The sequence below is a fragment of the Staurois parvus genome, unplaced genomic scaffold (genome assembly GCF_062004578.1).
Source record: "Staurois parvus isolate SC_StPar_1 unplaced genomic scaffold, SC_StPar_1.0 ptg000192l, whole genome shotgun sequence".
Taxonomy (NCBI): Eukaryota; Metazoa; Chordata; class Amphibia; order Anura; family Ranidae; genus Staurois; species Staurois parvus.
In genome coordinates this window covers 11,860,158-11,874,944 of record NW_028317988.1, presented here as the reverse complement: position 1 = coordinate 11,874,944, position 14,787 = coordinate 11,860,158, and the positions used below count along the sequence as shown (strand labels likewise).

At 40.9% G+C, this 14,787-nt stretch overlaps 1 protein-coding gene across 1 annotated transcript in view; it reads left to right on the top strand.

Moving 5' to 3' along the window:
- LOC149461813 (leucine-rich PPR motif-containing protein, mitochondrial-like) overlaps positions 1 to 14,787 on the top strand; it is a 115,266-nt gene that overhangs the window by 17,840 nt on the left and 82,639 nt on the right. Inside the window, exon 3 of the mRNA XM_089677848.1 lies at positions 10,268 to 10,336. Within this exon, the coding sequence (XP_089533974.1) occupies positions 10,268 to 10,336 (69 nt within the window). The remainder of the gene's footprint in view (positions 1 to 10,267; positions 10,337 to 14,787) is intronic.

Here is a 14,787-nt window from a genome sequence, read left to right as displayed (position 1 = left end):
TAAGGAGATGGCTTTTTCCAAGCAGAAGCCTACTGCCCAGTTCTGCAAGAAGCGCTAGACCCCCAAATCCTCCAGTTCTGTTGAAGGGGATATCCCCATTCGTGTGGGTGGAGGAATGTTTATTGGCCTTTACAACCGACTAGAATTTAGGAAGGTGCAGACGAAACGGTCCTCAATGTGGTGTCCAGAATTTACAAACTGGAGTTTTGTTTTTTTTTTTCTCTCTTTTTTTTCTCTTCAAGCTTCATATGTTTGTGTTTTTGTGGTCAGAAAAAAAGAGATGTTTTGTTTGCAGCTCTAGGAAGGCTGCTGTCCCAAGGGGTCAAGAATTCCTGACTATATGTCCCCATTTTTCTGCCTCGCATATGGTTTCTGAAGTTGACGGTAGAAGATCACCACCAATCTGACATTGCCATTCAGTTTGTGCTTGGCTCCCAGGATGTTTACCAAGGTGTTGGCTCCAGGCCTGGGATTGTCGAGGACCCGGGTTATGACCATAGTGGAATACCTGGATGACCTGCTTCTCAAACAGCGCTCAATTCAGACTTTGACATCAAATGTCTATCAGATGATTTATGTCCTAGAAAATGTTGGTTGGATAATATAATTTCAGAAGTCGGCCTTGATTCTGAAGCATTTGGGCTTAGCCCTGGACACTATGTAGGCAAGGTGCTGCTTCTGCAGGAGATATACCTGATCACTCTGCTCTCAGGAGCCTCTTTGGTCACTGGAGAGTCCCTCGATTTATGTCTGCATGGGGGTACTAGAGACGATGGTGGCCACCTTTGATGCAGTTTCATGTTCCCAGTTTCTTTGCGGGTCATTACAATTTATTATCCTGGCAGTGTGGCACAAACCTCAACAGTTCTTGGGTTTTCCCATGTACCTGACTTCCAAGGCCAGGTTGACTCTGGAGTAGTGAATTTCCAAGCAGATGCTGGTTGCCAGAAGTCCTTCAGCTCAAATACAGTTGGACCTGATTTTTCCTGGACAGAACTTCAGGTTCCAGGTGTGGAAGATTGGCAGGTGGATTTTTTTTGGCCATCAGTGGCTGTATCCAGGTGAATGAGCTCTCCACTGGAGGTGTTTGTGAAGATCGGTCTGTGGAAGAATGGATCTCTTGGCATCCAACTTCAACAACAAATTGGATGGGTTTCGTCCGAGATTCCCCTGTCACTTCTTGCGTGCAAATTTGTCTTTTTTTTTTTTTTTTGCCATTCCGCTTGTAGAATCTGAGATATGGCTGCATTCTCCTGCAAGGAACCTTTTCTAGTAGTGCACCAAGATAAGGTGGATTTGAGCTCTCTGCCCCATTCTTTATCTAAGGTAGTTTCCTTGTTCTGCCTTAACCAGGATATTGTGTTGCCTTCTTTTTTGTCCTAATCCTAAGCACCCAAAGGAAAAGGTGCTTGACATGATAGAGCTGTGTGGCTTTATCAGAGTGCTACAGTTTTGTTTCAACAGTTGGACTTCCTGTTTGTTGTGCTTGAGGGTCCACACAAGAGTCAGGCTGCTTTTTGGTCCACTATTTCCAGGTGGATTTGTCAACTTTTCTCATGCCCAAAGTCTTGAGGACAAGGTTTCTCCTTTTCTGGTCAAGGGTTATTCGACCAGGAGTATCAGTTCTTCCTGGGTTATTCAGCATCAAGCATCTGTTATTTTAGCAGGTAGATGTTCTCACCTCTGTGGATGCCTGTTTTGGGTAGAAGGTCTTGTAGACAATTCTGTATGGGGTTTCTCCCTGTTCTGTTTGGGGGGCTTGTTGGCTTGTTCCTGTGGTCGCTGACCCCTCATTTCCATTACTTTGGGACATCCTAAGTAGTCATGAATATGAAGACGTCCTATGATGTATTTCAAGAAAATTATTTTACAGGTAAACCAAAAATTCGAATGACCTTTTTGCCTGGGTTTCTCTTTAAAACAAAATTGTGGTTTACTTGTTTAGGGCAAGGGTTTGTTTTCTATCCCTAATTCCCAGCAGCATATACTTGCCTTTCCTCTACTCCCCCGCCACTCCATTCAATGAGAGAAGTGAAAGGCTATACTTGGGCATGGAAGCTCATGTAACTCTCTGCATGTGACAGCACACTGGGCAAATCAGCATTGACCCACAGGTAGTCAATAGTCCTGTGTAAGCTTTATAGGCTGTTTCTTTTTACAGCTTTTTTTTAATCTCCTTGTGGCTGAACGGATCTGCAAGGAAGCAAAACTACCATAAGTAAGTTTTTTGTAGAAGTGTACATTAAAGTGAACCTTTTACTTTGCTCTGCATCTAGATCAGGCTAACAGACTGATTCTTTAAGATACAAGAAGTCAGTATTTTATTTCATTAGCTGATAGGTACCTAAAAGGTATGTGCTAAAAGGGTAGCTATCCTTTAAACATCAGTAGAGGGTAGTCTCAGTAGAGGGTAGTCCTGGACTTTAATGTGTTCAGCAAACCTGACATTTAAATTTTTGGTTACTTTGGTTTAGTCATTGTTTTTTTCAGTCTGACCCCACCTGAAAGATATCTGTATTTGAGTTTCCAGCTTTACCTACGTGCTACAGACTGTACATTTGAGTCTCATTCCCTGTTCTGCTCTGCTATTTTTTATGAGGAATTCAAAGCGAAAGCGAAATTTTTCGGGGTACCTATTAGACACAAATATTTCTAGATGTTCTCTGTAAGATCAGATCTTCAGTTTTTTAGCTCAATTCCAGTTTAATTTATTTCCAATGTTTATGTACTTCTCCAGATGGGCTCTCATTGAGGTGAACTTGACTCTTAATGACATATGTATTGCTGCGCGGGATGGATGGCTTCTCATGCAGTCAAGCAAGCAGGCTTGGATGTTTGTAATTCACTCAGATGTAAGAGATAAGCTACAAATATGGACTGCTGTGCAAGCCAAGGAGATTTAGTTAATCTGACCTAGATGTTCTTTTGATGATTGAGACCCTGTCCTCTCGAAACTGTTCTCAATATCAAAATGAAATTCAAGGATATCTGGCGCTCAGCTACTGCGTCCTCGCAATGACAGCCTTTTTCAATCAGCCAGGAACAAGAGGGAGATTTACTATATTAAGTTGTGAAGCTTTGCAGCTCTTTAGATCATTGGCATTTGAGTCTGCAATGATATTGAAAGTTGTCAGAGGCTGTAGCTCCTGTCTCTTTGGGAGGAGGATTAACAAGAAGTGAGACCAACTTACTTTTCAATATCATTTTATTATCTTCTTTCTTTTTTTTTCTACGCGTTTATTTTACTAATTCACATAACATTGGTATAGTACACAGCTCTAACCAGAAAATGAACAGTAGAACAAGGGGTAAATATATTAAAACTCAGTATCCAGATGCTTGTAAAGCCAAAACTTTCTATTTAGTTTTAGATAGGGGGCTGGTAGGTTAGAACTCCTGTAAGGTTTTTATTGCTGTCTGTGTCACCATTAGGGAGATACGCTTTCTCAGTTTATCTTGGGGACAACTATCCCTGTGATTCAAAGTGAGGGAGAAGCTAAAATTTGGAGTTCTCACCAGAACAGTAATAATGGGGAATCTTCTAATAGGAACATTTGTTCCAGTAGCAACTGCCTAATAGGGCATTTCCCTCACTATGGAGAGATTTACTTTCACTTCCTGTTTTGTCTACAGAACAGAAATGGGAAGGGAAATCTTCCCAAAGGATCACAGAATGGGGGGGCGGGGCGCCATCCAAATTACAAGTTTTGACTTTGGTTTCAAGGCTAAATCCACATTTTACAAAAAAATAATAAATGCAAAATTATTTTGTGCAAAACAGTGTACATTTATAATCTTTTTGCAAATCATTGCAACCGTGACCAGTGGATCATGATGAAATCATATCCATCTTTCTAGAGTGAAGTGCTGAAACAATCCTTTTCCTGTGGGAGGTTTGTATAGTCCTAGACTTGGTACACCTAGAGTTTGTAGTTCTTAAAGCATACAGTGAAGAAAAGTGGGTAGAGCTTGTTTTTATACCCATCTCATCTTTTCCTCTACTCCCTCACTCTTAATTTCATACACTTGTGCTCAAAAGTTTGCATACCCTTGGAGAATTGGTAATATGCATACCATTTGTAAAGCAAACATGAGTAAGCAGGCAAAACACATTTCTTTTATTTTTTCTGGGATTCATATTCTGTAACTAGGTCATAACAGATTGGCACAATCCTAAAACAAAACCTGACAACAAGTAAGCAAATGAAATAACCCCTGTTCAAAAGTGCATAAGTTCTTCATAATATTTTAGTGCCTCCTTTAGCATCAATGATAGCATGCAGTCTTTTGTAATAGTTGTGTGAGGCCCCAAATTCTGGCAGATGGTATAGCTGCCCATTCATCTTGGCAAAATGCCTCCAGGTCGTACAAAGTCTTTGGTCATCTTGCATGAACTGCACGTTTGAGATCTTCCCAGAATGGCTTGATGATATTAAGGTCAGGAGACTGTGATGGTCACTGCAGAGCCTTCACCTCAGAACTTTCACCTTTTTCTACTGTAGCTACTGAAGGGTCAACTTGGCCTTGTGCTTTAGGGTCCCTGTCGTGCTGAAAAGTTCAATAGCGCCCAATGCGCAGCATTCATGCAGAAGAGTGCAAATTGTCTGCCAGTATTTTCTGATAATATGCTGCATTCATCTTGCCATCAATTTGCATAAGATTCCTTGTACCTTTAGAGCTCACATACCCCCAAAACATCAGTGAGCAACCACCATGCTTCACCGTGGGGATGGTATTCTTGTCGCCATAGGCTTTGTTGACCCCTCTCCAAACAGTGTTTATGGTTGTAAATGTAAAGCTCTATATTGGTCTCATCACTCCTGATTAGTGTGCCAAAAGCTATGAGGAATGTCAAGGTGTGGTGTTGGGCACAATGTGACTGTGTTTTTTTTTTTTTTATGGCATTGGCGCAGTAAAGGCTTCTTTCTGGCAGCTCGACCACTCGGCTAATTTTTGTTGAGGTATCTTCGTATTGTGCTCCTTGAAACAACCACACTTTTTTTTTCTAGAGCAGCCTGTATTTCTCCTGAGGTTACCTGTAGGTTTTTCTTTGTATCCCGAACAATTCTTTTGACATTTGTGGCTGCAATCTTTCTTGGTCTACCTGACCTTGGCTTAGTATCAAGAGATCCCCAAATTTTCTACTGCTTAATAGGTGATTTAACAGTACTGACTGGCATATTTAAGGCTTTGGATACATTTTTATATAATTGTTCATCTTTATAAAGCTTCATTAGCCTGCTACACAGGTCTTTTTACAGTTCTCTTCTGCTCCCCATGACTCAGTATCTAGCCTGCTCTGTGCATCCACGTGAAAGCTAACAAACTCATTGATTATTTATACACAGACCCTAATTGCATTTTAAAAAGCCACAGATGTGGGAAATTAACCTTTTTATTGCAATTTTAACCTGTGTGTCATCTTGTTTCTACCAAGGCCAAACATTTCAGGGTATGTAAACTTTTGATCAAGGCCATTTAGGTGTTTTCTGTTATCAGCTATGTGATAATAAATGGCTTCACATGATCACCATCTTTAAATAAAAGACCTTTTTTCCTGGCATGATTAGTCATATTTTCAATATCAATGCCAACATTTCATGGTTTCTGCCAGGATATGCAAACTTTTGAGCATAACTGTATATAGTATACGATGACATTAAAAAAAAAAAAAAATTATCATCCTTGTTTAAAAAATACATTAATTCTTAAATAGACAATTTACATTTTAACAACTGTATTGTGGATCAAATGTATATACTAGACACAAACAATTCTGGAACCATCATTCAGCAAGGATTGAAGTATGGTTGCCTACAGAATAATACTTGGAATAATGGCAAATGAGACCTGGTGCACATGTCTGGGTCTAGCGACTTTCATGCTTTTTATGTGTGCTGAATGATTTTGCTTGTTTTTTTTTTTTTTTTACCAAAATTTTAAAAAATCAGAAACCTGGCAAATTGGAAAAACTGACTATTTTAAAATGAAATTTGGAATAAAAAAATTACTTGAAAGAAATACTTTGAGCTGATTCACACATGTGCGGATTGAAGCTCAGGTTTCACAGCTAATTGATACAGTATTTGTTCAGCCGTTCATGTCAGGTTTACATCAGGTTCAGGACAGGATTAGCTCAGGATCTTATCCTGTTCACACATGCGGTTTGGGAACAGTTCACAAAGAAGTCAATAGCCTGTAATCCACACCTCAACCTGAAGTCACTGCTCGGAAATCGTACATGACTCTTTTTCAAACTGCACTGAATCTGCACTGCCAGTACACCAGACATATGTAAACAAGCACCATAGGAAGCACATGTCATGCGGATTAGATTCTGTTCAAACTGTATCTAATCTGCATATATGTGAACCAGCACTTGGGTATATGCTATAACATGGCTTACTTACAAAAATTTAAACTATGCTATGAATACCATTCATTCCTCTGCAAGGAAGAAGGAAGGAAAAAGGTCTCTTGTGGGCAAGAAATACTTTTTCTTATTGTACAGTGCAAGACACAAGATCTTAATATTAACTATGAGTTATAAGCAGCTCGCTTGCGGTGAATGGCAGTAGAAAAAGAAAAAATGCTCCAGGGACAGTCCTATACAATCCTGCCCCACTTCCAACTAGTCTGTTTTGATATTGTCATTATATGATGTACGTCATATGTCTTCTGAGAGAATCCTACCAATTTTTTACATTTTTTTTTCTTTTTATTTCATCAAGAATCTTCTATTAAGTTTCTAATTGCACTATAGCCACTCTGGCTCTGCTTCAGCAGCTTTTTGGATCAGTTGACTTCTCAGCTGAGCCTTGGGGACCATATATGGGGCCAGCCTGTAAAGTTGTTTCGGCATTGGATCCTTTGTGGGTGCTCATCTTAGGATGTGGGGCATTGCATTTTGTTAGTCACAGGTTGCTATACAGACTCAAGGCTGTGGTCTGCCTCTGGTGTAGCCCTGTCCATAAAGACCCCATTGGAGTGTATGTCCAGTCCATATGAGAATGCTGGTCAGCAGAGGACTCTCTGCAAGAAGCACCTCAAACAGATGCCCTTCGAGAGAGAACCCTTGTTTGTTACTTTCTTAGAAAAGTACATCAAAGCTATCATTTGGAGAAGAGTACTTTCCTTCGCCATAAACAGACGACTCAAGCTCTGGCAGGTAGACCTCCCGCGATTGAGACTAAGAAAAGTTCCCTTTTTCTTTATTGGGCCTCAAGCTCCAAGTCTAGGTCTGTAGCGCATTTTAGTTGGAAGACATAGACCTCCAAGGCCTCTTCCAAATGAATGGTATGATTTTAGGGCTACTATTCAAGCCTGTTCAGTTCCCAAGGCAAATATAGGCACTCAGCCCATTCTGGATCAAAAAAACTCACACATTTTCTTGCATGTTCAAAAGTTCAACATGGAATCAACTTGTCAATCATTGGCTCCCTCCTACCTGGGAGGCTGCTAATCTTTGTGGACATCAGGTATGCCTACTTACACATTCCCCTCTTTCCTACTCACAAATGTTATCTGCTTTTTGCTGGGAGTGCTCAACCATACCAATTTTTCACCTCCCTTTGACCTGTACACGGCACCTCAAGCTGTATTTCCCCAGTCCTGTCTCTGCTTCATTTTCCAGGGAAACATGTTGTGATGTATTTGGACAATCTCCAGTTAAAGGACTAGTCGTTTCTAACCCTGTCAGTCAATGCACAGCAGACAGAGCAGACTCTGCAGAGCTTTGGTTGAATCTTCAACCTTTCAGAATTCATCATTGGAACAGACTCGTTGATCAGTAATCAGTATCTGGGTCTGACATTGTATACAGCCCTGTCTAGGATCTTACCTCCCTGGCACTATCTTCTCTCCCTCTGCTATTTTGCCAGGCCCTCTTCTCATCGTTCTAGGGGAAGAGTCTTGGATGCCCTTTCATTGCGGAGAACTTAGCCTTCGGAGGAAGCTCAGCTTCCCATCAACATCTTGTAGTGCAATTTGGTTGTCCCTTCAACACTGAACCTGTTAGCTGTTAGGTCACATGCCCAGAAGCCAGTCGGGCAATGACACGTTAGTGGCCTATATCAGCCATAACTGAGGCACCAGAAATCATGCTGCTCAAAGAGAAGCGCCCTTGCTTTTAAGTTGGGTGGAACTACATGTTGCGGATCTGTCTGTTGTCCACATCCCAAGTGGAATATGGGCTCTCCACCCGGAGCAGTTCCAAGTCCTTTTCCACCTGGGGGGACACCGAATGAGGATCCTCTGACATTCAGATTCAACAACAAACTGGTTTGTTGATTCTTACCAGTCCCAGGGAACCCTTCACGGTGGATGCCCTGATGTTTCAGTGTTATCAATTCAACTTGATATATGCCTTTTCTCCTTTACAACTTTCCCTGCCTCCTTTAGCCAGCTGTTGGCTGAAAACAGGTCACAGGAGTGCAGAACGAAGTACACTCCTGTGATCCTTAGGGGAATTATAGACAAAAGAGCTTTGTCCATATATCTCCTTTAACCTTATTGCTTTCACAAAGGAGGCTATTGGCCTCTATGTGATAGCACAATGCTGGTGACAGGTCCTCTTTAGGATGACCTCAAGGATCTGTTTGACCCCAGTCACCTATGGACTGTAGTGAAGTTGATGAAGTAGACTGTGCTTGCTCAGCTTCTTCTCCAGCCAGGGAATGCCTGAACTAGGAAGTGATGTAATACATGTTGTTGCCGGGTTCAGTCACCGGAGCTGAGCTCCCTCTGTTATACTCTGCAGGACCAGCAGGTGAGACAGTGGAGTCCAGGACACATGGCAGAGGGTTGTACTTTCTGGTGTTTGTGAAAGTGATCAGGCAACTTTACAGCGACCAGAATCCCATCCACCAGGAAGCTGACAGTCACTATACACACCGTCCCAGCCACTGAATAAGTTGAAAAATCTATTATTTCTATAAAAAATAAAAGATGCGCAGTTCCACCACTCTCTGCACACTTCTGCAGGTCAACTTCATTTGTGACATTGCATTGCCATTCATGACTAGAGCACACATATAGTGTTGCACTTAAAATGTTGATGGTAAAAACAATCCACATTTATTAATTCCACTGCATTTATTGGTACCACAGTAGAAGAAACATTAAAAATGCATACAATATGCAAAAGATAAATACAATACTTGATAGAAATAGAGAAATGAGAGAATTTGGGCAGTTTGTGGCCCTTCATGTCTTTTAGATACCTAGGGCAATATCAGAACTACACATTTGGGGTTATTTAAGATTGTAAGCTCGAAAGAGCAGGGCCCTCGATCCCCTCATGTTTTGCATTGTATTGGTATTGTTCTGTCACATGTTCTGTCTCCCTTTGTAATGTACAGCGCTGAGCGAACTATTGGCGCTTTATAAATACTGTATAATAATAATAATAATAATAATTTAGCAGTGGTACAAATGGTTGCTGCAAATCTTGCAGGCAAAGAACCCAAGACAGTTAAAGCAAACCTCTACCTAAGTTGAATCTAATGAAAGAAATTTGGTGACTGCCATTGGTGGAAAGTATAGTTTCCTAGCTTCCATTCTTTTGGAAAAAGTATGTTTTAAATGTGTCAGAATTCCATAGCTTCTCAAAGCAGAGGTCACCAATGACGGCCCCCATACTTTTCTCATGGCAGAATCACTTGTAAGCTAAAAGCTTCAATACTTACCTTTTTAGTGACCCGTGACTTCAAACTTCTGATGTGCCAAATACCTGGTTTTTCCAGTACATACTGTGGTTCATCCCACTGGCTCATATACCATGTAGTAGCATACAGAGTTTAACATGGGGAGCAGGTATTCACACATCCTGAAGTGTTGAATACCTATAGCAACCGGGGGAGCAGCAAAGCACACATTTTACACGTAGGAACCTTCTATCTTTTCTTACATTTGTCCTGTCAGCACTTTAACATCGTTAGAAACATACCCTGGCTACTTCTGCTTCAGGTTACTTTATTACATTGATGTTATTGTCAAGAGGTGTAGTCTAGTCATAGGAAGAGTTACCTGGTGATATCTTGCCCTCTGCTTAAATGGCAGCCTCCTCACAGCCACCAAGCATCGTAGAAAAAGTGAGCATAGACAAAAGAACAGTTACAGAATGCCTAATGGAAAGCCTATATAATTTGCCACTGACTAGTTACACATTGTTGGAAGGATAAAATTTCTTAGTTCTAGGTCTTTGAGATTCACTCTGTTTTCATTTTGACTTTACTCTTCTTGTCTTTTTTTTCTTTTTTAACTTTAGACTCCTGGCTTGAGAGCTAATCTGAAGAAAGTAAACTGGGTGCTTGAAAGATACAAGAGGCTGAACATGGTAATACATGTTGTGTTATTAGTTGTCCATGGTCTTGCACAGGCAACAATTATATTTAAAGTATATTAAAACCAAAATGTGTCTGAGTATGTATGTATGTATGTATATATCTCTTAATTACACTATTAAAAAAAAAGTTTGTTTTGTTAACTTATGAACATAGCTTTCTCTGTTCTTCATCATTGGGTTAGACTGCCACCAACAGGAGTTGGAATACCAGGTGCAAAACAAAAGCTTTCATATAGATGACCCTTCTAATGGCTGAAGAGCTTTGTTTTGGGCTTATTGTAGCCGGGACCATTTTTGACCCTGCTGGAATTTAAAGTGTTTCTAAAGGTTGGATAATTTTTTTCTGGAAATAACAAACATGTTATACTTGCCTGCTCTGTGCAATATTCTCATACAGAGCAGTCCCCATCCTCTTCTCTTTGTTTCCCCCACCAGCGATCCTGGCTCCTTCCTCCAGCCGAGTGCCCCCAATAGCAAACCTCTTGCTATGGGGGCACTCGAGCAGGGTCGCTCCTGAGCCATGCTTCTGTGAATGGACATGGTCCATTCACATGCAGAGCATGGTTCAGGCCCACCCCCACTCTCTCCTCATTGGTTCACTGGCTATAATTGACAGTAGCAGGCACTCATGGCTCCCGCTGCTGTGAGCCAATGAGGAGAGAGAGACCCAGGAGAGGTGTGGCTCTCATGCACTTGTTCTCATCGTTGGATCGAGATGGTGCTCAGGTAAATATAAGGGGAAACTGAGGGGAGAGCTGCAGTCCCATTAAGGTAAAAGAAAAACGTCTGCCTTTAGAACTTCTGCAATTCCTTGTTTTTCCTTTTTTTTTTTTTTTTTTTTCTTGAATGAAATTTTTTTTATCCATCTCTGCCACTGAATATGATCTTCTATCAAAATTGAGAGTTGCGTAACGTGCTCCAGTTCAGCCATTGAGCACATGAAGTTCCTTTCTCAGTGCAGAATTTTCTGTGACAGCTGCCTCCTCCTGTCAGTGTCCACCCCTGGGGAAGTGGCACCTCAGTCCGTGTGGGTAACATACTGCTCCTATTCCAGGCAGAACCTCTTTATCTTAACCTGGGCAGCAGTGTGGTAAAGGGAGGGTCATCTCCACTAATTTTCCCTCTTCTCCCTACCCTGTATGCGGTGCCTCCCATCCTGGATCTCATTGCCCTAAAAATCTTTATTTGGGTGTAGAAATTCCATATGGAATCATCCAGGTCTGTCATAATCTCCTTTCATCAGGGAGACTTTCTAGACAACAAGTATGTATACCTGCATGTCCCAATTTTTCCAGTGCATCAGCTATTCCTTTGTTTTGCTGTGTGCTCTCTGCATTTCCCGTGAGTTCTCTGCATAACCGCCTGCTGAGGGAACCTTCAGCCTGGTTTCTGGCAGACAACCTAGCTCTACCTGCCCAGACCTTGAAGAGGTTGGCTGAATCCTTAAAGTAGAACTATAGGCACAACTTTTTTCTTCATTTTGAAGAGGGTTATATTCCCAGTCAGATGTTTTTTTTTTCGCATTCCCATTTCAGAGATTTCCCTTCATTTCCTGTCCCATAGCCAAACAGGAGGTGAGAGGAATTCCCTGCAAATTAAGGGAATCCTTAGAGGATCCCAGGTCACCAGAACTAGTGTCTCCATCAGAAAATGTCCCCGCTATTACTTTTCTGGGGACAAAACACCCCCTGACATTTCCTGGCCGTGGCCACCCTGAGTAAGGGCAAATGTAGCATGTTACTTCCTGGAATCCATCTGGCCTTAGCTCAGGCACTGGCTGAGCTGAAAACCTTCCCTTCCTGAAGACTCCTGGGATGTATGACATCATTTGCCTAGGCATGGACACCAGGAAGTAAATGAAGAAATGCAAAAAAAAAAAAAGGTTAAAACAAGTAAATATGATGTGTTTTCCTATTAATTTACTGATGCTAGCAGCATAAGGATTAGAGATAGTCAATGCTGATTGAGAGAGTGTAGTTCCGCTTTAACATCTACTATAATTTATCTATTTCCTCAACAAATACCTTGCTTTTTGAAGTAAATATGTTTATCTATGTCCCATCAAAGGCTTGCTGTTTTAGTAACATGTTACTGTTACACACTGACTAGGGATGTAACATTTTACTAAAGGTGAACTTATCCTATAATCACTTCTTGAAAGCTGATAGTCAGCCAATGAAATGCAAACAGACTCCCATCTGCTATAGAGGTTGGTTGTCTGTTTTACGGGGCTGTGCTGCCACAGACATAAGCACAAGGGTTTACATCCGGCATGGATAACAGCTATGGATGCTTTCATAGATACAAGAGAGTGAGTATGCATAGCCACGCAAGGTCAGAAAATTAAAAAAAAAAATAAAACTAAAGCAGCAACAACACTGATAAGCTGCAAGAGATTACATTTTATTTAAATGTTTTAAATCGGATTTAACTTTATTCTCGGATTTAACTTTACTCTATTATCTACTATTTGCAATAGGCCACCTTTGGTTGTTTTTAGTACTAGTTAAAGTTTAATTTCCAAGTGTGTACACCCCTTGAGGGTTAGGGACTGATGTGAATGTACAATATATATATGTTAAGCGCTGGGTAAATTGACAGCGCTGTGTAAGTACCTGTAATAAATAAATAAGTGAGGCAAATATACAAGCAGAAATTATTTCATTGGTTAGGCTCCATGAACCTAAAAAAAAAAAAAAAAACGCTGGAAAAAATGTTGGATACAAAAACGCTGGTAAAAGCATGTTTTAGAAGAGTGTTTAGGAGCATTTGAGAGCGTTTAGGTGCGTCAGTGTTTTTACAGTACACATGGGGGGGGGGAAGTTAGTAGCGTTTAGGCTCCATGCACACTAGCATTTTTTTTTTCAGTTAAAAAAGTGCTGGTAATAGTGTTTTTTTAGTAGCATTCAGAAGCGTTTAGGAGTGTTCGTTTTTTTTTCTTTTTTTTTAGCATTTTTACAGTACATGTAGCGGGAAAAAAAATAGAAAAAAGCTGTTAAAAGAATTTTAATAGCGTTTAGCGGTATTTAGGTGTGTTTAGCGGTTTTTTTTCCTCTGCTGGAAAAACACTACAAAAAAACTCTACAAAAACTTTTTTTATTTTTCCTGCTCCTAGACCAGCAATGGGCAAACTACGGCCCGGTGGACCTTTTAATCCGGCCCGCAGAGCTAGGCTCCCGCTAGGCTCCTCTCACAGTCCGCCCTGAAGACCGGGTGTAGCATGAAAATCTGTCTCCTATGAGGATCTGTCCCCCTCGACATATCTGCGCATGTGTCGGAGATCGCCGATCGGCTGCTAATGCCTGAAACTGGCACATGCGCAGATACGTCGAGGGGGACAGATCCTCATAGGAGACAGATTTTCATGCTACACCGGAACGGCGCAGGAACACGGCGAGAGGAACGCGCGGAGCAAAGGTAAGTGAATTGACACAGGGGGGACTTGGGGACTTAATATGGGGGATGAATTACTATAGGGGGGATGAATTACTATAGGGGGGATGAATTACTATATGGGGGATGAATTACTATGGGGGATGAATTACTATATGGGGGATGAATTACTATATGGGGGATGAATTACTATATGGGGGATGAATTACTATATGAGGGATGAATTACTATAGGGGGGATGAATTACTATATGGGGGATGAATTACTATGGGGGATGAATTACTATGGGGGATGAATTACTATGGGGGATGAATTACTATGCTTACTATGGGGGAATATTACTATACTTACTATGGATGACACATACACATCATTCATCTACTCTTGGTCCATCCCCCGGGTCCAATATATGAACCCATTGCGGCCCTCAAGTCAAAAAGTTTGCCCACCCCTGTCCTAGACGCAGAATCTCAAAAAATGCTAATAGCCTAAAGTAGTGAGCTTGGACACATAGGAGAACACTATTTAGCTTCTAGGAGCAGAAAATAAAATGCTGATAACAGCTTCTAGGAGCTTAATAAAACGCCAGTGCGCATGGAGCATTAGTGAGGGAAAAATGACCATTAACCATTTCAATACCGGGCAATTTTACACCTTCCTGCCCAGGCCATTTTTCACGTTTCTGCGCTCTCACACTTTGAATGACAATTGCGCGGTCATACAACATTGTACCCAAACTAAAATTTTATCATTTTCTTAACACAACTAGAGCTTTCTTTTGGTGGTATTTAATCACCGCTGGGGGTTTTATTTTTTGCTAAATTAACAAAAAAAAGACCAAAAATTTTGAAAAAAAACACGTTTTTCTTTGTTTCTGTTATAAAAGTTTACAAATAAATAATTGTTCTTCATAAATTTAGGCCAAGATGTATTCTGCTACATGTCTTTGGTGAAAATAACCCAAATTAGGATGTATTATTTAGTTTGTAGGAAAGTTATAGAGTTCACAAACTATGGTATAGATCTGAATATCGATCAATCCTGAAGTA